This window comes from Scardinius erythrophthalmus (assembly GCF_964197995.2).
Source record: "Scardinius erythrophthalmus genome assembly, chromosome: 23".
In the NCBI taxonomy this organism is placed as follows: domain Eukaryota; kingdom Metazoa; phylum Chordata; class Actinopteri; order Cypriniformes; family Leuciscidae; genus Scardinius; species Scardinius erythrophthalmus.
Window position 1 is genome coordinate 11,365,170 of NC_138243.1, and position 23,197 is coordinate 11,388,366.

At 36.9% G+C, this 23,197-nt stretch overlaps 1 protein-coding gene across 1 annotated transcript in view; it reads left to right on the top strand.

Moving 5' to 3' along the window:
- sppl3 (signal peptide peptidase 3) overlaps positions 1-13,366 on the top strand; it is a 38,956-nt gene extending 25,590 nt beyond the window's left edge. Inside the window, exons 4-10 of the mRNA XM_081354077.1 lie at positions 1,448-1,567; positions 1,701-1,779; positions 3,974-4,086; positions 4,235-4,341; positions 5,415-5,769; positions 6,398-6,507; positions 10,220-13,366. Coding sequence (XP_081210203.1) covers positions 1,448-1,567; positions 1,701-1,779; positions 3,974-4,086; positions 4,235-4,341; positions 5,415-5,769; positions 6,398-6,507; positions 10,220-10,291 — 956 coding nt within the window. The 3' untranslated portion in view covers positions 10,292-13,366. The remainder of the gene's footprint in view (positions 1-1,447; positions 1,568-1,700; positions 1,780-3,973; positions 4,087-4,234; positions 4,342-5,414; positions 5,770-6,397; positions 6,508-10,219) is intronic.
- Positions 13,367-23,197: the final 9,831 nt, after the last annotated feature.

Genomic DNA, 23,197 nt, shown 5'->3' on the forward strand with positions numbered 1-23,197 from the left:
TATAATTTTTACCACTCTCCGCACCTCCCCTGGCCTGCTCTAGCGCCCCCCGGGGCAGGCGTGCCCCACACTTTGAAAACCCCTGTACTACAGTATCTCTATTGGTCTCTCTGGACAGAAAGATACATTCATGAATAAATGTATGATGTACATTTATATCTTACAGTTGATTAAAAATCTCAAGTCTTCTTCACTCTAATTGGTTATACTGTTCAAGTGACTGGTTTGTAATCGGGTTGCCCCCTATTAGTTGAACAACCGTTAGTTGGCTAGGCTTGTTTCGACCAAAAATGTTGTATAAGTCGGTTAGTCACAATAAGAAAAAAACTCCACAGAAAGTGGCGAAATCACACAGGCTGTGTGACGGACAGATCGTTAACGACAGGAAATCCAAACATTCTCCTATAATTCATCGACCTTAAATACGGCATATCACTTGAAACATGTTAGTAGTAGCAACTTTACAAGTCCACTAGCAGCACTAATGTTAACCTAGAGAAATTTGCGCTATTATTAGGAGTATAAATGTTTGTGTGGAGAGCGCCTACTGCATGACGTACAGGCGCGATCACTTGCATTTAACTTAAAATACTCCATTTTTGGTCATACAGGGAAGAGTAATGTAAAGGGTCTACTTTTATTTCTGTAAACACAATAACAGCAAAATGTTGTGCTTTTGTAAAATAATGAAAACCAGGGTTATCAGGATGCGCTTCTGCCGTCTGGGTCTTGGTGAACTTGAGCACGTCACAAAAATGAACTGAAACTCAGTGTATACTTGCCTCACAGACATATCTATAGAAAGCTTGAAATGTCTACTTATAAATTAACCAATTCAAGTGGAAAACAAACATTCTCAGATTATGTAATCCGTATGAAACTTATTAGGCGCGTCCACTACTGCGGAGATGACAGGTCAACATCGTCGACTTAATCTCTGCAGCCGAAAACACAGAAAACATTATCAATAAATAGTTTTTTCATGACACACTAATAAAAACACAAAATTACTTTTGCTGGCACGCCGTGGCAAGCTTTATGCATATGCGTTTGAGTGCTGATTAGGCTATGTATTTTATATATATAAAATTAAAGGTTCATTATTATGATTGATGGCTTATTAATGTAAACGCACGATTAGTCGACTAAGTCTAACTAATGACTGTTAGTTGTACTGTGTTAAGCACTTTTTGTGTACGTTTAAATTCTTTGTGATGTATACATGGTCTTTGACCGGAGCATCCTTAGTCTGCACTTTTCTGCACGTTCCATGTTAAAATACACTTTTGACCAATTCTAAGGCCATTGGATAAAACATTTCTATCACACTAGAAGTGGAAGGTGGAGTGCATTGTGTGATACAGTATAGCATGCAGTTGCAGTATTGTGTTAGTATGCTCTTCTGAACAGAACCTGAATCCTCTCATATGAATGTGTGTTTGCACAGGTATTCAGACCATAGACTCCACACAGGCACTGTTCCTGCCCATCGGAGCCTCAGTGTCTCTGCTCGTCATGTTTTTCTTCTTCGACTCTGTTCAGGTGGTGTTCACCATATGCACTGCAGGTACGTGCCACATGCAAACACACCAGTGACCTTCCACCGCTCCTTTCTAACACACTGACCTAGTTTATACGCTGCGCTGTAGCATGCTTGAGTAATATTTACCTAATTGTTTCTGCTTGTTTTTCCTCAACAGTTCTAGCCACCATCGCTTTTGCATTCCTCCTGCTGCCGATGTGCCAGTATCTGACCAGACCTTGCTCCCCACAGAACAAGTAAGAAATGTTTACGCGCTCATCAGAGTGGTTTGCCTTTTAAATGCCGTTACCGGAGTTCACGTCAACAAACCATGTCTTATTGGGATTCAGATTATTCAGATAAAAATCGATTGTGACATTCACTCAGGAAAGCCATTGAGTTAATTGTCCCTCATTAGCATGTCTTTATAATGTCTAATGATGAATGGCTGATGACAACTTTTTATTAATAATAGTAAAGATGTAGATATAATTTATTTCTACATTTAATTTAATGTTGTTTAAAATAAAGGGATAGTTCACCCAACAATTAAAATTGTCATCAATTACTCACCCTCTAATGTCGTTCTAAACCCGTAAGACTTTCATTCATCTTCAGAACACAGATTATCTATTTGATGAATTCTGAGAGCTTTCTGTCCCTCCATTGACAGCTACGCAACTACCACTTTCAAGCCCCAGAAAGGTAGCAAAGGCATCAATAAACTAATCCATGTTACTCCAGTGGTTTAACCTCATGAACCTTTATGAAGCAACGCAAACCCCCCCATCAGACAATTAACACTTTATGTACAGAATATTATTCTCCAACACGTTTACGAGAGCATCAGGACGCATGCGTGTTTTGGCGTGAGAGGAGACTTTCTTAATAATATTAATATATTGTAAATTAAGTTGGTAAGTTATGTTTTTTGCACTAACAAAGTACCCTTAAAAGTAAAGTAAAGTAAAGTAAAAGTAAACGCTTCATTAAAGCTACCCATGTGATTCCAGTGGTTTAACCTCAACTTTATGATGTCTTTACTACATTTCTGAGGCTTGAAAGTGGTAGTTGTGTAGACTGTCAATGGAGGGATAGAAAGCTCATATTTCATCAAAAATGTCTTTATTTGTGTTCCGAAGATTAACAAAAGTCTTAAAGGTTTGGAATGACATGAGTAAATGATGACAGAATTTTAATTTTAATTTAACCATTTAAATGTAGATAATGAAAATCAGAGGTCTTCGACCCTGTTCCTGGGGACCCACTGTCCTGCAAAGTTCATTTCCAACCTTCTTCAGCACAGCTGCATATGTATTTTCATATGTATTTTCATATGCATGTCGAGTTTATTCCCATATAACTGTTAGTTCCCAAGGAAAGTTTTCACCTTTAAAAATTCTCTACATTTTGCAACCCTACATGTGGATGCCTTTTCATATTCCCATCCCAACTTCTATAGTGTGTCATTTAGAAGACTTAATTTTGTCCCAAGGTTATGCATCAACACTGTTACCATCATAACTATCTCTTGCTAAAATAATGCATTATTCCAAATATCAATCTTGTGATACTATTCCAGTAACAAATGTCAAAAGGAAGAAACGAGTATGAACAAATAAACATTTTATTTGACCACTTTATTTTAAATTAAGTTTGTCAGAAGCGAACACTGTCAGTGTCATAAATTTGCGTAGGTTTGAATAGCGCAGATCTGAAATATTTCTTTGTTTCTACATCATTTGTCAAAATCCTAAACTTTTCATTTCCAGGTGTTAATGTGAAAAAAGTTATCTCAGACATAAAAATATTTTTTATGTACACTGGGGTCTATGTTTAGCTTTAAGGGTGGTCACGCATTGCTTTTTTTTAGATTAGTGGATGAATAAATAGACAACAGGGCAAAATCAAAGATTAGAAAGGGCTACTTTTTATAAAAAAAATTCCTGTGTTTTTAGACTTTATTCAAGCTGTAAAACTAAATGTATCTTGCAGCACAAATTGAAGTCAGTATGTACATCAATGACAGTTTAGGAGAAATTGTACATACACTCATAGAAAACAATGTGTTTGAATTTTAAACATGGCGCGGCGCTTCTCATCTGGTGTGTGAACCCCTTTAATGTCCAATGCAATTTATTAACACTTGATCGTTTTAGTTTTTTTGCCTGATAGAATTCTCCAACTCGTACAAAATCGGCTTTTAAAATCACCTTTTTGAAACCGACAATGCTCGTGTTTGTTCGTAGGGATTCGTCGTGCGGCTTCACTCAATCTCACAATGTAATCTAGAATCTTTTCTTTTTTTTTTGCTCTGGGTGGAACAATCCTCTTGTGTGTTAATGGACAACAGTGTTGGAAATCAGATGCTGGGGTGTGAAAAAGAGCCTCATGTCCCAGCCAGGCGATGTGTGGTTGGTAGTGTATTCAGCATGTCTCTTTTGTCTCCAGGATCTCGTTCGGCTGCTGTGGCCGATTCACGTTGGCGGAGCTGCTGTCTTTTTCTCTCTCTGTCTTGCTGGTTCTCATCTGGGTGCTGACAGGCCACTGGCTGCTCATGGATGGTGCGTCAGCATGCTGTTACTCTGTGTTTGTTTGTGTGTGTGTGTGTAGGAAGATAATGTAAACGTGTCCTCTGGCTTACCCATTACCACCTTTTCTGTATGGAGTGCTGTTATTTTGCTCTGAATATTATGTTGTTGTTTCCTGCAGCGCTTGCCATGGGTCTCTGTGTGGCCATGATCGCGTTTGTGCGGCTGCCTAGTCTCAAGGTGTCATGCCTGCTGCTGTCAGGCCTCCTCATCTATGATGTCTTCTGGGTAAGCAATTAATGCAGCAAGTCATACTGGTCCCGAGGGATTTAAATCTTTAAATCGTACCATGAGTCATTTAATGTCACAGTATGTGCATATACACCACCAGTCTAAGGTTTAGACAAGTTTATATAAACCTGTTGATCTAAAGGCTTTTGCTTAATGTTTTTTTTTTTCAAAGTTGCCTTCGCCAGCGTTTTTTATCATTTTCACAAATATTTCATGGGCCCCAGAATATTTATATGAAGAGTGTCTGCTTCTAAACAAACAAACAATGTAATTTTTTTTTATAATCCAGTTAATTAAATAGCTCACAAGTTACTGTTGTTTTATTTATTTATTCATTAGGAACTTGAATTCAAACCAAGCAATATAATCATTCATAAAAAAATAAGCCTTTAAAACAAAAAACTCAAAACACTGAAATTAATATTATAAAATGGATAGTCCTGACTTTGTTTTAAAATATACACACTTCATTATATTCTCTATTGCTTTCTATATTAGTGTGGCAAGTGGTGGTGATTGGCAGCTGTAAAAATGACATGCTTTGTTTAGTATCAAGTTCTTCCTTGTCTTGACAGTGTAGGGAACATCCTGCTCTGTAGTTTCACATTCTTCCATGTTTCTTTGTCACCCTTACATGCAAATACTATAAAAGTGATCATGTCTATCCCATGGTATGAACTTCCGTATCACTCCACCCTACTGGTGTCATAAAACTTATTACAGCTCACGAGATTGTCACAATATATTCAAGGAATCCTGTAACGGTTTACTTATCTGCTTGCGAGTCGCCGTTTAACAGATGCTTTATTACTCAGTCAAATGCACCTGGGGTTAAGTGCCTTTTGGGTGCAAAGCTGAAACTCTTTGGCTGCCAAATTCCAGAACTGAAACCAATAGATCACACCACCCCCTTTAGTACGTGTTCCCCATCCCACCCCGGTGCTGACCGTCAAACCTTTTCGTCAGTGTGGAAAATCACTCCAAACACGCTTACACAAGCCTGACATCCCTCTCTCTCAGCGTCTTCGAACAGCAGGGCGAGCTGACTCCTCTCCCTCTCTCTCCTGTAGGTCTTTTTCTCCGCCTACATCTTCAACAGCAATGTGATGGTGAAGGTGGCCACGCAACCTGCCGACAACCCCCTCGACGTGCTCTCGCGCAAACTGCATCTGGGCCCTGGCATGGGGCGGGACGTCCCGCGCCTCTCCCTGCCCGGCAAACTGGTGTTCCCGAGCTCCACCGGGAGCCACTTCTCCATGCTGGGCATCGGTGATATCGTCATGCCGGGTCTGCTGCTGTGTTTCGTGCTCCGATACGACAACTATAAGAAGCAGGCCTCTGGAGAAGTGCCCGGGACTGCCAACGTGTCCGGCCGCATGCAGCGGGTCTCCTACTTCCACTGCACCCTCATTGGTTACTTTGTTGGTGCGTGTCACAATGCTATCATCCAAACAAGTCAAGTCAAGTTTATTTATATAGCGCTTTTCACAATACAGATTGTATCAAAGCAGCTTCCCAGTATTAAATTAAAATAATACATCAAAGTTTGTTTCTAGTGGAAAACGTCCACGTTTGGTAATGCTGATCAATAGTATTGTTGATTGATTAATTAAATTAAATATCCCCAACTGAGCAAGCCAAAGGCAACAGTGGCAAACACACCCTCCTATTAAGATTGTGATTTGCATTGTGATTAATAACAGAATAATTTATCAATATATTTGAAATCTGATCAGTTTATCTGTCTGTTATCTATCAGTCTATCATCTCTTTATCTATCTATCTGTGCGCTGATAAGTTGGAACGACTCATTATTAGAGTCATTTGTTGGTCAGTTGGTCAACCTATGCTGTTTGTGTTGTGTGATTCCGATTAACTCGTAAGAGTCATTTGTTTGGGAGCAGTTGGACTACTCTGGTTGCGCTGTTCATCTCCGATTCACTGTAAAGCTAGCGTATTCTCTCTGCAAGCGGACTACACTGGTTGCGCTGCATGTAATTGTATTGACTGTGTCGCTGTGGATGTTTGATGGCTCTCTCTCTTCCACTCTCAGGTCTGTTGACGGCGACGGTGGCTTCTCGTATTCACCGCGCGGCCCAGCCTGCCCTCCTGTACCTGGTGCCCTTCACCCTGCTGCCTCTGCTCACCATGGCCTACCTGAAGGTACGTCAGCATGCGGCGACACCTGGAAGTCCAGAGGGACGCGAGATGCCTCATTTCTAATAACGACCAAACGGTGTCAACTTCATTTCGTGGAATCGCCATTTACTCACTTTCTCAGAAACAATGCAGAAGTCTACATGGTGTCGTTGTCCGGTTATTTGAGCAGGGTGTGTGCCGTATCCGTAGCACTGCGCTGCATTATTTATGCGCTAGCACATGTACGTCAGTGCGGGTACTCCGCATTCCTTCTATTGAGGCATCAGTTGTAGGCCGGTTTTTATTGTGGCAGATGTTTTGTTCTGCATGTGTTGCAACATAATCTGATCAGTTCTGTGTAGTGCCGTCACCATAGCAACAGCCTCACTTTTCCATGGAAACAAACAATTGTGGGAACGATTCTGCACACGGTAGCTGAAATGCTGTTACAGTAGCTACATGGAGCTTGACCAGCTTGGACTTGGTTCATGACATTGTCCAAACGTTCATTAAATGCTAAACCCAAACCGTTCATGTTGAGTCATATGCATGGCACATTATTTTAGTCCATTGTACATGTGCTTAAAATACTATGCTTTTTCATGTCAAGGTATGCCATAGTACTTGTTGGACGTGTGATAACCATCAAGAACATGAAATCTTTTGCTTTGAAATCTTTTAAAGCATGTTGCGTGTGCCAAAAAACAGAAGTAGGCAGAGCAAATTAGCATTAGAAGAAATTTGATTCGAAACCCATCTTCTCAAAAAGGAAGCTGTGTTTTTCCATGTTGGTGTCTTATCTAAAGTGTGTGTGTGTGTGTGTGTGTGTGTGTGTGTGTGTGTGTGTGTGTAGCACAATGTATTGTCCTGTATTCTAATTGGTATAAGTGATGTTTTTAATATGACTGTGTGTGTGTAGATGGGTCTGTGTGTCTGGATTGGTGTGTGGGGGGGTGTGGATGGATGTGTGTGTGTTGGTGGGTGGGGGAGTGTGTGTGTGACCTTCATGGACTGAAAAGGCGTGTAATCATTGATGTAAGAACCACCACACAGGTTTGTGCTGTTTTCGGCAGCGCTTCTGCACAATTGAACATATTATTGAAACCTTTCTGACTCTTAAAAGCGATATTGATTGCTGTGCAAAGACAATAGAGAAGGTGAGGCAAAGTAAGCGTGTGTGTGTGCTTGTTGACAAAAATTGTGTTTACGAAAGTGAATGGGCGTTAACAACAAGAGGACGTAATTATGGTGTGTGTAAATTGATCTGCACAGGTTTGTGCTGTTTTTAATTTGCATATTTGTTGAAGAAAAAACGTTGATGGGAGCATAAATACTGGAATGCACAAGCCTCTTGTAACTCTGGATATAACGCATTTAAGTGTACTGTGCAAAATGTCACAATTATCTGTAACTTCCTGTAATGCTGCTGCACACCCACTGACATTTACTTTAATAATCTGTGGCAGTACGTTTGTGAGCTGTGGCGTGTGTGTGTGTGTGTGTGTGTGTGTGTGTGTGTGTGTGTGTGTGTGTGTGTGTGTGTGTGTGTGTGTGTGTGTGTGTGTGTGTGTGTGTGTGTGTGTGTGTGTGTGTGTGTGTGTGTGTGTGTGTGTGTGTGTGTGTGTGTGTGCACTCCAGATAATGGTGGACACTGGGACATTGTTTTGTTGTGAAAGGATGTTTTTATCACATGCATGAGTCCGTTCACATAGACCATTTATTTAATGTACTTTATTCATCTAATTAAACATTTCAGCCCAGATATAGCAGATGAGAAATTATATTTTTAAATGCTACTTATTATATACAATATATTTACAAGTAAGATAAAAAAAAAGTTAAGTTACTAAACCAAAAACATTAAGGAACTTTACTATTGAATTTTATTCTATTTTTTACTTGAACAATATCATTTCTTATACATATTTCATTGCATAAGTCTGTTTTATTTACTTTTTTGTGCATTAAAAAATAATTATTGACCTATTCAACAAAATAAATAATTTAATTGGCTATTATTATTATTATTATTACTATTACATCTACAAAAATAACAATAAAATATGAATCTATTAATTTTTTTGAATAGGTTGACAAAAATGTGGAAAATGTTTAACTTGATCTAGACTAATGCAATTAAAGTGTATAATTTATAATAACTAAAAGTTAGTTAATTAAAAATAATAATAATTTAAAATTATTTATTACTGCTGTTTATTATCATTATTACCTTTATTTTTATTTATTAATAAAAAACAAAAACAAAACGTATTGACCATTGAGAGAGAAGCTTGTATTAATGTTACGTCTTTGTCATATGACATCACTTTCAGTAGGGCTGTCACTAATCATATTTGGTTCAAATAAAGTATAAAAAGCAGTAATCAGTTTTATAGAACAAAACTCTTAAAATACATCAAAATATATAATACAACCAATCATCTTATGTCCATTATGTATAATAACAAACGTCTGCAGAGGGCGCCAGCGGCCTGGTGTTACACTTTACAGCAGATCAAATCCTTTAATTCAAATGTTTACTTAATCTTTCATATTTGGCCGCATCCTATGGCCACTGTCATTTCTTGAACAAGAATACGTGGACATCAATACATCAAAACATTTATTTTGAAATTGCGATGAACAGTTTGCATATTTAGAAAGATATTGATGTATTCTCCTGTGTTGGCGTATAGGTTTATAAATGGTTGATGCATATTGCGTTCCCAGATGAGCAACCCAAAACTCACAGCATATGCAGAGAGGGAGTTTGAGACGCACTTTACACATGTAAATAACAGTTCATGTGGAGGAGCATTTACTGGGAACACGCATTTAATCAAATGCAGTATATTAAAGGAATACTCCACCGTCTTTTCATATTAAACTATGTTATTCCCTTAACTAAGACGAGTTGATACATACCTCTCTCGTCTCAGTGCGTGCACTCAATCGCTCTGGCGCGCGGCGAAACTTTGTTCACTCAGTTCATTCAATACGGGCCAAGCAGAGAAGCTACTAAACACCTCCACGTTTTCCCTATTTAAACACAGTTACTCGCGTAGTGTAACTCGACCTAGGACGGTGACACAAAACAAAACGTTGCACTTTTCTAAGCGTGTAAAATGGATAACTATATTGTATAGCGGAATACCATAGCAAGTGCTTGTAAGCACTTCGTCTTGGCGGAGTAATATCTTCACCAGAGGGAGCGGGGGCCGGTGAGAGGATTTTTCACGAATGAAGATATTACTCCGCCAAGTCGAAGTGCTCATAAGCGGTTGCTGTGGTATTCCGCCATACAATATAGTTATCCATTTTACATGCTTAGAAAAGCGCAACGTTTTGTTTTGTGTCACCGTCCTAGGTCGAGTTACACTACGCGAGTAACTGTGTTTAAATAGGGAAAACGTGGAGGTGTTTAGTAGCTTCTCTGCTTGGCCCGTATTGAATGAACTGAGTGAACAAAGTTTCGCCGCGCGCCAGAGCGATTGAGTGCACGCACTGAGACGAGAGAGGTATGTATCAACTCGTCTTAGTTAAGGGAATAGCATAGTTTAATATGAAAAGACGGTGGAGTATTCCTTTAAACCCGCAGTGTATTTATTTATTCAATCAAATCACAGCCTTGGTTAATTCACGATAGCGTTGCACTGGAATCGAATGGAGGAATGGTGACAGCCCTAACGCTCAGTGTGAGTGTGTGTTAATTGTTTGCGTGTCCGCCGCTCCACAGGGGGACCTGCGGCGCATGTGGTCCGAGCCTTTCCACACCAAGGCCAGCAGCACACGCTTCCTGGAGGTATGATGCTGCCCTGACCAGCACAGGGAACCGGAGAGAGAGAGAGAGAGAAGGAGAGAGAGGTCGGAAGAGAGGAACTGCACTCGTCTTCTCGTCATCCCTCATTCCTGTTGTCATCCTCCAGTCAGCGGATGAACAGACGTACGCGGACTTCACTGCCAGATGGATTCATGCGCTCCACACGTCTCTATCCTACTACAGTTTCTGTCTCTCTTTTTCTCTTCTTTAACTCTTTTCTTTCTCGGCTCCATTCGTCACGACATCTCTCTCTCTTTCTCTCTTTTTCTATCCCATCACCCCTTTCCTGTTCTACTGAACTCAGCCACACTTTACCGGATCAGTCTTTGTCTGGACGTGACCGGAGCCCCTTTGAGCTCCAAGTGTGTTTCCATTTGTACCGTTTGGCACCATTATGGATTTACAGACTGACATTTCTTTAATATTTACTGCTCTAAGCGAACTGTGGATGAGGAACATAGAGCTTGGGATGACGATGACCCTGTAAGGGACCAGCACACATTAGAGGACAGCGTTGTTTTCCCCCCTTCCTTCCTTCATTCTCTCTTCCTCTGATAATACCCCACCCGCATCCACCCGCCCGTCTCCCTCTCTAACCACCCCTCCTTCCTTCGCAGAAACATGTATTTTATTTAGAAAGATTTTATTCTTGGCATATACAGAAATGATACATTATAAATTGTGGGGGGCGTACAGCTCTATGTATATATGTGTACACATGTATTAGGGGTTATCATGTCGAGGTGTGCGTGAGATCGCGTGCGTGTGCGAACAAGGGCAAGGGCTTTTAGATCCTAACGGAGTCATAAATGAAACAAATATGTTTGTTTCCTTTCTTTTCCCCCTATAAATGAGTCTAAGAGCTCAGCCTAGATCACTTTTTTTTGCGTGATGTACACATCCTCTTCCATGAAACATCACACGTGGACCGCTTGTGTAAGTCGGCCATCGGAGAGAAGGGAGTGCTTGTGTTTATGTATGAATGTATGCCATTACCTCCATGGGCTCTGGATGGACCACTGAAGATGAACTCTGTCACGCTCCTGGAGGGAATCTTTAAGGATTGTACTAAGCTCTGTTATTTAAGGCCGAGTTTTTTTTTGTTTGTTTTTTTTTTTTCTCCACTAGTATTTCAAGCATTAATTTGTTTTGTTTGTAGTCATTCCTTCAACACAATTGGCTCCGTAATGTTGAAACTGGAATCGAGGAGCGAGTTCTGTGGGATTGAGTGTGTGTGTGTGTGTGTGTGTGTGTGTAATGTTGTAGAAAATAATGCATTTTGCTGGCTCAGTCTCTTGAGGTTTGCTTTTTTTGTTTCTTTTCTCTTTTTTTACCTGTTGTTACCTGTTTTTTAATCTGTTAGTCGTCTGGCCTTGCATGTCAGTTGTACAGCGTGTCGTTCTTCAAAGCTGCGTTTTTAGGGCAAGCGCGTTAGTGCGACACTCTGAAACTGAGACGCAGACACGGGGTCGTGGACAAACAGTCGCACAAGATAATTCATTAAACGGAGAAGGGGCAGCAAGTCCGGACCGCTCTGACCCCCGCGGCCGGCGCGGACCTCGCGCAAACTTTGGCAGTGTGTTGCCTGAATATTCAATATGAACATTTGCCTGGCATTGGGACACAGTAAACCTGAGCATCACGGACGTTGTTTTACCCACAAGCCTCCTCACTGTCCCTCTGCCACCCTTATAGACATTACAAGAAAAAAAGAGAACAATATAAATGACGATCATGGTGATTGCATTTAAAAAATAAATGCAAATGTTAATTTTTTTATGGACGATTGCTTTTGTTTTGTTTTTTTGTTTGATCCCATTGTTTGTATTTCTCAACTCTCCCATTTAATGCTGTGGTTTTTCATTTTGTACTTTGATCTTTTTTTCTTTTCTCTTTTTCTCCATCGTCCTCCCTGCCTGTAGAGGGCACTAAGCTCTGTTTGGCTGTCAACATTAACAGCCGAAAGGATTCTGTATAAAAATTTGAATAAATAAATTAAAAGGTGTAGTGAAATGTGGATCCAAATGAGCTGTACTGAAAGCATTGCAGCTCTCATAACCTTTCTTCTCCTCAGTCAGGATTCTGCTGTAAATAAACATGACTCTAACTGTATGTTCAAGTGGTCTCCTTTCCAAGTGCAGCAACGAGACATTGCAATTATTATTTAGTGACTTGTTATTATGGTATCATCATTTTATTGTGGGTTAGGGATCTGAGCAAACCTGGCACAATTTACAAGTATTGATGATGTTAATCTTGCAATGTTTGTTCTACAAAAATGAATGATTCCTTAAATTATCTTTACTTTTTTTTTTCTGGCCAACAATAAAATGGCCCAAATTGCATAGAGGTGCATTGAAAGAGGGGACATCATGTGAGCCATACCTACATAACATGGCTGAGCTCCATAATCACCGATAGCATTCTGATGACGAAAGGCAGATGGAGGCCTGGAAGTGAAGAGCAGAATGGACGAGATGGAGGAAAGTCTGCACTGTGCTGGTTTAGAAAGGTATAAACGGAAAAATCACAACAAATGTTGGACGTGAACCTTATGTTATGAAGAGGAGCGATTTTTGTAGAGATGGAGAATGTGAAGCTGCTGTGTTGAGGTCTGGTCTGGTTTGCTCTGCCTTTCTGCTGGTGAGTTTATGGCAGTAATCAGTGTTGGGGTGTAATGCAGTAACATGAGATATGTAATCAGATTACTTTTTTCAAGTAACTAGTAAAGTAACATATTACTTTTAAATTTACAACAAAATATGTAACTTTTTCAAATAAGTAACACAAGTTATTCCATTTATTGACTGGCAGTTCTCCTGTCCCCATGTTGAGACAAATCGTAAGTTCGCAGGCATTGAGTTCGCTGTGTAAACATGATGGTTATTGTAGTTTTAGAATAAATGTGAGCCGCCATTTATTCATCTATGCAATAATTAAATATATTAAAGTGAACACAAATATACTTTATGTATTTAATCTCACTTTATTAACCAATGCCTTTGCTGCTGACCTTCAGTGACCCACTTCAACCATAACAATAAACAAAAATGACTTAAGATAAACATCACATTTGTGTTTCTTTTCTTTTTTTAATTGCTGAAGTCTGGAACTTTCCTCTCCTGCTTACTATTCTTCAATCCAGAATGGATATGCTGGAAAAAAAATTACTGTACAGGTAAAACACTACTGTACAGGCGTGAATTTGCATTTATTTCAGCCTGAGGCTTATTTTCACTTTTGGTGTGAAAGGGCCTTTATTGCGGAAAAAAATAGGCCTTTTACTTTTTTTGTTGTTATTAAAATACAAATAAGTAAGCCTTGCCAAGGTGAGTAAAAGTAGCCTAATGCAAAAGTAACGCATTTCTTTCCATAAGAAGTAACTATAACGCAATTATTTTATTTTATTTTGGTTGTCATTTGTTGAAAAAAAATATATATATAAAAAAAATACAGTGTGTCATTGTCTGTCCGTTGAATGTGATCCTCTGAATTGTACACTTTTTTTTATTTAGGCCTGTTTGGACTTTTCTACCATATGGCTGAAGCAGCAGTGTGACTATTTTCACGGTAACCAGATCAACATTGTGAACGGAATTCTACAAAACTTCAGTGAAAACATCAAATGATTAAGCACTAGAGTAAAATAGCTTCTCTTGCCTGCAAACGATACCACGAAGAGTGAGAATTTTTAACCAGCCAAAACGGTAAGCACAGTTATCCGTTTTAATTTCAGTATCAGCAGAGGCAAAACACCATTAAACTTTTTAAGTTAAAAACGATTAATTTTTTTAAAAATCATTTTTAGCATTTTTAACACCTTGTGTCTTGGTTTGATCGATTTGAGCAACCATAAACAACGCAAAACGTGCATTTTGAGTTTGTGATGGAGCTTCCTGCCCTCTATCTGGATTTCGTTGTGGTGAAAGTTGTGGGAAATATTATCACATGAGGCATATATTCAAATTCAGTCTTCATTTAAAAATGTGTGTGAGTTTTTGCCCGCTATAAGATCCTCATAATTCACAAATGTTAAGTAGGCTATGATTCCCAGTAGGAGAGAAACAATATTATAGGCTATCATCGTCATTGACGTTTTCCAAAGAAATTAATTACGCCGTTTTTGTTGTTGTTGTTGTTTTGTTGTTTTTTCTCTTTAATTGTATGCCCGTATATAAATAGGCTACTATTTGAATGTTTGTAGTGCAGTCCTGATGGCAAAGGGTTTCTGTTATATGGTCCAAGCTGGTCGTTAGCCTAGTTCTACTAAGACTGTGGCTTAAGAACTAGTTTGACTAACAGGCAACAATGGGGCAGTCCGGCTAACCTTTCACATGTAAATTAGACCGATTTTGTAACTGACCTTAAGAAGTTAGGACCAATCTTTGAAAAAACATTGTATGACTAACTTTTAAGACTAGTCTAATCCGTTTATGCAACCTGCGACAGCTGACATTTGTTCCTAGTCCAGGATGGTCTTTCAGCTAATTACTTGTCTAAAGTTCTCATTATTATGGTTTAGAAGTCCTTAAAATATGCCATCTAAGTTCTGTTGAATAGTCACACACATTGGAAGCTCTTTCATGAAGTTCACTTTGCGTCCATAAGGTGGCACTGTAACCTCACTGAAGCTGACTGTTAGATATGCATAATATCTGTGGTTACAACAGCTGCCGCCGTTATTTTATGATTATGTGGACATTTCTGTTTATTTCATAGCATTAGTACTAGAATAAGTATAATTAGATAAGATTGTAGTAGTGATAAACCAAACTTAAATATGGAAAATAAAAACCAATAGGCCTTTTGTGTTGAGATTATTTATAACCTATACAATTCCTAAATGAATACGAAAAAATCTTTTCTAATATGCTTCTAAAACGCCTATCTGGAGTTAATAATTAACTGTTCAATTTATTGTCGCGTGACCGCTGGTTTGTGACGTCACTTCTTCTCCTTTGAGGGAAAATGGCCGCTCATTCATGTGATGCGCGAGCGCTGAATCAGCTTGTGCTGTAAACACAAGAGAGGCTTACTGAGCTCTGCTGACTTCTCTCTAACACACCAGTGTTCGTGTAAAAAGATTAACAAGAAGATGAGTGGGGGCTAGTCTAAAGTTACTTTATACAGCTCAAATCATCTGGCTTTCCAAAAAAGACTTGGAATATAGCTTTTTGATTGAGCTTTTGATGTTGACTTTTTGAGAAGAATCAATGTCTTAACATGTCTCTGCATAGTGAGGAGAAAATGTTTTAACATAACATAGAAATGACACATTAGGCTAGGCTACACTTTAAGTTTCATATTAACATTGTAAAAACAGACATCTGGAAAAAACGAACAACTGAACACAAAATATGAAAGATAATGTAAAACCAGTTTGTGTAGCCGATATAATTTATGTTTTGTATCATATTTGATACACTAGAAATTGTTAATTGCCTTACAAGAGCTATTCCTACTTGATTTAACCCATAAAACTAGTTTTGTTGGTATAATTTAATGTAGGCTATTCAATGTGAAAGTTATGCTTACGTTTACTTGATAAAAAGCCGTACAGATTTCACTGCAAAAAGATGAACCATGACCTGAAAGTGGATGTTTAATTATACTAAAAAGCCTTTTACTTACTAAAAAACTATCAAGAGTTCTTAGGAAAGAATGTATCGAATATGATACAGTAGCCTAGTCATTGTAGGGTTAATCAGCTTGCCTTCAGGGCATCAGGGTTGTGGGTGAGGGGGGTTACTGGGGGTCGATAAGGTCAAGCAAGTGTTAGAGAGACGCTAGGGCTGAGGAATTTCTAGGGTCCACCCCTGTTCACGCATTGGCCAGTGCACCCAAAGGCTCGAAAGTCCCGTGGCCGTGCAGGATTCCATTGGGACGGTGTGGATTGTAGCATGCTATCTGTGGGGGAAAAAATGGTTGCGTTGCAGACGGGGAGTGTGTTGAATGGAAAGAGCAGCAATGTCATTTACACACACTTATTCACTTTAGATAAACAAGCAAGTGCAATGTTAAATGGCAGGAAGACAATGAGTGTGTCCCGTAGACTAGAGCCTGAGATTTGTAGCAGTGCCAGTTTGTTTGCTTCTATGCTTTACACGCAAGTGGCGTACTTCATAAAATAGTTGATTATTGCACAGCCATGCATCTTGAAAAACACATTTCTGCAAAAAAAAAAAAAGAAAAAAAGGCTAATGTTAACTAAACTAATTTGATGATGCAGAGTTAAAAAAAAAATCAATAAAAAAACTTTTCGCAAAGTACGCTTTTCCCCCCCACAAAATAAGAACATTTTTAATTTATATGTATTAGCAGTGCTAAATTACTTACATATTGTAGTCAGTTACAAATGACAAAAATTGTAGTTATCTGATTACTTTTAGATTACTTTTTGACCTAACTCGTTTATCACATTGATTTGAATACGATCATTTTGGACCATGTTGATATAAAAGTACAAAGAGAAAGAAAATATATTCCATTTGTTATGGACCCCAAACTGTGGTTCATAAAGGAACTGCAGGAGGTTTGGGAGTTTAATAAAAAGCTAATAAGTAATTGTATAATTAAAACATTTTTAAATAAATATATTTTTTAATAAAAACAATAAAAATAACACTTTTTAAACTAAACAATTGTATTTATTTTTTACCTGCAGGTCCTGTGACCATTAACTGACCTCAGAAAACCGTGAACTTAATCTTATTTATTATTATGATTGACTTAAGTTTATTATGAACCTAACTTAATCTCAGTATTTCAAGTAAATATATTAGGTCAAAGAGCTTCAGCTGACAAAAAAAGTTGAGGATTCCCTACATTGCATGTTAATATGAAATGATGTAAATTTATGCATTTAATGTGTATGAAAGACAAAAGCCTTCCAAAGACAGTTATACTTAAAAGTGATAATGCAAATAATAATGTGTTTGTCAGGATTAGATATGCATTGAGAAAACACTTTTTAAAAGATTTCTGATTTGTGTAAATCCAGTGATCAAATACTGTAGATCTCAGTTTTTTATTGAAAGTCACATGACTAGTGGCTGGCCTGAATGCAGTTCTAAAAACCTGAAGACCTTCTGAAATATGGCCTTTTTTATTTTTAGAGAATGTAATAGATAGAAAAGAAGTAGTAGGTAGAAGAAATGACTTATGAATAATTTTATTTTGAGAATAACATGTAATCAATAAAAAAAGTAACTGTAGCCTGATTACGAGTATTTTACTTACTAAACATACGTATTAAACATGATATAATCTAATTACAAGTACTTTTTGGGGGGGAAACTGATTTCTTAATCCAGATTACATGTAATCAGTTACTACCCAGCTCTGTATATCAGCTTTAATGCACTTAAGTCAAATGTCATTAAAAGTTTAGTTTTTATTGACAAACAGAAGCATTCAAAATGCATAATTTAACTTACAATCTGAAAAATTGTGAAAAAAAAGAGAAAAAAAATACTCCATTTAATGGCAAAGAACTACATAAACATTTTGTCACTGTCACTGTTTGGATGTGAGCGCAAAACATTGCCAGAAACTGGGTCAGACTGGCCATAATTCTAATCTTGGAATCAGGATTAATGTGGAAATCGGCTGAGAATTGTAAAAAGTGAACAGTTGGATCAACTTAAAAAATTACTTCAATTGGTAACACCTAAAGAAATTAAGTTTTCTCAACTTAAATTATCACATTTTTCACGCTAAAACGTTGAGAAAACTTAATTTCTTTAGGTGTTACCAATTGAAGTAATTTTTTAAGTTGATCCAACTGTTCACTTTTTACAGTGTATAGTTGTAACCTGGTTCAGAGGAAGAGAGGAATCATGTCTCTATAACACAAGACTTCTTCATCTACTAATGCACATCACATTTTGTGAGAAAGTTAGACATGCTAGTGTGAAACAGACACTATTTTTAGAATCAGCACCACAAAATGAGTAAGATATAAGTATTGTATTTGATTCAGTGTGATGCAGGGCGATGTTATGGGTTATCTTTAAAGTAACAGCTCGACCCTCAGGGCTTGTTTGAATAAGGTCTGCTCAGGCTCCCTATAGCCCGTCGCCCTTTGACCCCTGTGTACATTCCGCATGTATTCTGTGAAATGAAGTGAGGAATTCCTCTGAAGTTTAGTTAATGGATTGGAGGAGCTACTGAGGAACACATGCTGGACCTCAGGCTCTCACAGAGCACGGATGTGTTGAAGGTCATGTGAAACCCAATGCTTTTGAGGAAGTTGATGCATAAGGTGGCCATTGGAAATGTATATTTTAGGTGTAACTGTAACTGAAGGTGTAACTCACCGTTTCTAAATCAGAATCACAATTATAAACAATGTTGGATGGTTGTCGCATTAAAAGAATAAAATAATAGCTTTTTGAAAAAAAAATTTGACATACATTTTGAACTACATTTATAGTATAAATTATAATATATACATTAGACCTATATTACGTTTATTATTATACAGTTTATTGTTGGTTGGTTGTCACATTAAAAGAATAAAAAAAAAATAGCTTTTTGAAAAATAATGTTGACATACATTTTGAACTCTCTCTCTCTCTATATATATATATATATAGTATAAATTATAATATATACATTAGACCTATATTACATTTATTATTATACAGTTTATTGATTATTTTATATTAAGTACCAATATTCCAGACATCTATAACAATGCTGTTTAATATAATAATATAATATAAAAGCCCAACATTTACACTGCACAACCAAAGCGAACTAGTTATAGGTAAAAGGTAAAAGAGTAATTAAAGGTAAAAGAGTAATTAAAAAATATGAAAAAATAATTACAACCTAAAAAAAAAACATTGTCAGAAATTAAACGAATTTATTCAGCAAGTAAATATGACAGAATAGATATTTATAATGTTATTATATTACAAAATATTGCTATTTTAAATATATACCGTTCTTTTGATCTTTCTATTCATCAAAGAATCCTGGGAATAAATATATATCATGGTTTCCACAAAAATATTAAGCAACACAAACCGTTTTCAACGTTGATAATAATATAAGCACAAAATCAGAATATTAGAATGATGACGGATCATGTGACACTGAAGACTGAACGCTGAAAATACAGCTTTGATCACAGGAATAAATTACATTTTAAGACATATTCATACAGAAAAGTGATATTTTAAATTGTAAAAATATTTCACTTTTTTATTGTTTTTTGATCAAATAAATGTAGCCTTGGTCAGCATAACTTAAACATTAACAAATTACCAGCCCCAAAATTTGAATAGCAGTGAATAAGCATATCAAAAGAATGGGCGAAATGCTGTTTAAAATAGTTTTAGTATGTCACACACCAGAGGATGTCGATAACATGGCACTTGGAAGCATATTCATAGCTGATTTCTGAATAAATCATTATTTGTTCCTATTAATTTTATTAAATGCTACAGAAATCGAATTATTAGTTCATAAGTGTGTTGATTTTCCTCTGAAATATTACGTCAACCATTGTTAATGGCTTTAGGCAATGAGGAACAGAGTGTGAGGTAGTGTAGGAAGGTAAACTTCCTTGTCATGGGTGTTCACACCTCTAAAGCTCTGGATGCGTGTGGAAACCCCCTCCAGAAAGCATGATGGAAACTCCTCGCCCTGCTCTGGTCCGCCACACACACAGCTGGAATGCGGGGCATGCGCTAACTCGGGGTGGAAAGGGTAGACAGCGCTTCTTAAGGCAAAACGGGGGAGAAAAGTGGAGGTGGGGTCTCAACTCTCAACTCCAAAAAAGAGTGGGATCCGCATCCCATCGTCCATGTCACCTCCCACTGTGATGGCGATAGAAGAAGCTAATCCGTTAACCTTCTGTTGGGCTCAGGGAAATGATCAATGACTATATCACTGCTGAGAGAGAGGGAGAGAGGCTTGGGATGGAGGAGAAGAGGGTAGGCAGGAAAGGTTAAAGGGCAGAGGAAGAGGAAGAGGGGAGGAACATTTTTGGAGGAAGGGAATTGGAGGGGGGGGGGGGGGAGAAAGAACAATAATAAAACTTTACCTCCCAGGTCTGAAGGATCTCGAATTCTCTCAGGTATGAGCGCTGACCATCATCCAGGATGCAATTAAAACCAATTAAAAGATGGGAATCAAATAATAATCTAACAGTCAAAATGTTGCTTTAAAAATCAAAACATAACAGTTTCTGTGAACATTCGTTATTCTTTTTTAAATTGAAATAAATGTAGAAAATGTTTTTTTTTTTTTTTTTTTTCCTGAATGATCTAAACTAAACTCTTTTATTAAATTACAAAACTGTAGCCTATAAACATGTTTTTGTCTTTTTGAGGATCTGGCAAGAATTAAAAATTCAATTAATATCATGAGAACCCTGATTTTTTTTTATATTTTAGGTATTGAAAACACAACTAAAGTACATGTTCTCACATTAATTATCTTAGCTATTTATTAAATCAATCCCCTGAAGAGAGACGCATATATGAGGACAAATGTAAAATTACAGTTTGACTCCAGAGAAATGTAAAATAGCTTCTCTACCAAAGGAAATCTCTTTAAAACTGTGTTATTTAATTATAAATGTCTGTATTTACTATTTGAATTTGAATCATGGTAATCAATTACATAAAAAATCATTTTATTTCATGTAGATTGTGTCTGTGTAAATCTGTTTGTGTGTGTGTGTGTTACAAATAATTAATACCATATTTATTATACATTTGTAATCAAAAAAGCCTATCTTTCGTACCGTGAAATCCATTAAAAATAATTCGTTATGTGAATCGTTTAAATACACTTTTCTAAATCATTCCTTGAGAATTACGTCAGCTGCAATTTTGTTGTTAATTCTCTGAATATTTTACATATCAAACTGTGAATAACATGTATAGGTTTAATAAAGTATTTTAGAGAAATATTTACTTTTATTTCCTTCACGAGATTTGTTTCCTATATTGTATATTATGTTTTCAAACATGTTGTTATTAAATACAAGTATAAGGACAAATGAACCTGGTTTTTGAATTAGAATAATGATTTCTTTTAACTCTTTTTGTTCTTTCCAAAATCATTACAAATACAAAATACATTTCCACTGACCTTTTTAATAACATGAATCAATCTATATTTTTTATCAATTTATCGCACTTTTCCAAACAAACCAATGAAACAAATGAAAATAACTGAATTCAAATTAATAGTAAGGCTACTTTTACAGTTACATGACAAAAAATATTTGTTTCACTTTTTGTTTCACAATTTTCTCTGTCAATATTCTACAAAGAAACAACATGCATGACTGTTGACTTGTGGATGTTTTTGAGTTGCACATCAACCCTTGAACAACATGATAACCTTATAACCTAAAGAGAATCAACCTACAGAACATATACATTTTTTCTGTCAAAACTAGTGTATGAATTCAAATGATATGCAGAATGCAACATGCTGAAATTAGTCATTAATGGTTTACAATACAAATGTTATTTACACTGTAAAATATTTACATTTTTAAGTACAATCAACTTGGGTTTTTAATTATTTCAACTTAAGGTGAATCTATAACATAAAAAAAAGATGAAAATTGCTTAACTTATTTTGATGAGTTAAAGCAATGGAAAAACAAATGTTGTCATCACTTATTGATCATGTAATTTTTTACAGTGTATAAATGCATTTTTTTATTTATTAAAAACGTCAAAACAGTGTGCCTTGTTGAAAAGCTACGGATAATGTGTGGTAAAACAAAAAGGCGAGGTGTATCTCTGTTAGTTATCATCTCAAATGGCCAACTGAAAGACAGGCAGAACATCCCTTCTAGTTTTCCTCGCAGCCTGTTGAATGCATTGCCCACATCAAACACTTTAAACAGAGTAAGCGCACAATCAGATCCCTTCAGATTGGGGGACAGAGAGAGGGGCGGGGGGGAAATGGGCCCTTTCTCACCAAACAATACCATTATTTCAGCTCCCTTGGCCAAGAATGCCACATTTCACAGCCCACTACCCTCCTCCAGATGTCAATCAAAGCTCACTGGCGACTCAAGCTCCTCCCAGGACCGGCCCACCACTGTGGCCACGCCCACAAAATCTGACCGCTTCCTCTGATCCATCTTCCATGATCTGTTTTATGGTTGCCTCATAAGAGAAATATATATAAAAGTGGTTTCAACAATTTAAAGTAATTAGTTAAAATGTATATTTTCAGACATCTGTGCAGTTTTGCTCGGTAAACCGCCAAATAAAAAAAAAATTGTAATTAGTAAGTTATTAAAGTAAACACCAAATATTTACATATGTAAATAGGCCTACACTGTAAAAAGTAATAGGCCTAAGTTATGACAATATATGTTTTAACATTGCGGTGGCTCATCAAAATAAGTTATGCAATTTTCAACCTTTTTTATGTTATACAAGATTCAACTCATTTATTTAAGTCAGTTTAGTGTAATTTAAGTTGAAATGACTTAAACATCCAAGTTGATTGTGCTTAAAAATGTAACTTTTTTTTACAGTGTATGTGAATAAAATGTATAGGTTTTCAGCATACCTTTTCTAAAAATAAATAAAATAAAAAATAAAAAAGGTTTAAAGACTCCTGTTCTGATCACAGTTATAGCCATTATGAAATGTATAAATGTAGGCTATTTTCGTTTTATTTCATCGTTATACTTTGATTAATTTGATATTAAAATACTTTAAAGATGTGAATCAGCTACATATTCATAAAGTAATCTTAATAATACATAAAAACAAACATATTGTGTGGGCTGCTTCATATGTTAGGTTGTTATGAAATGTCATCTCTCAAAGGGTAAAATTTAATTACACAGCTCTGGTCATGTGACTATTTACGTGAAAACTATTCACATGAAATCAAAACAGT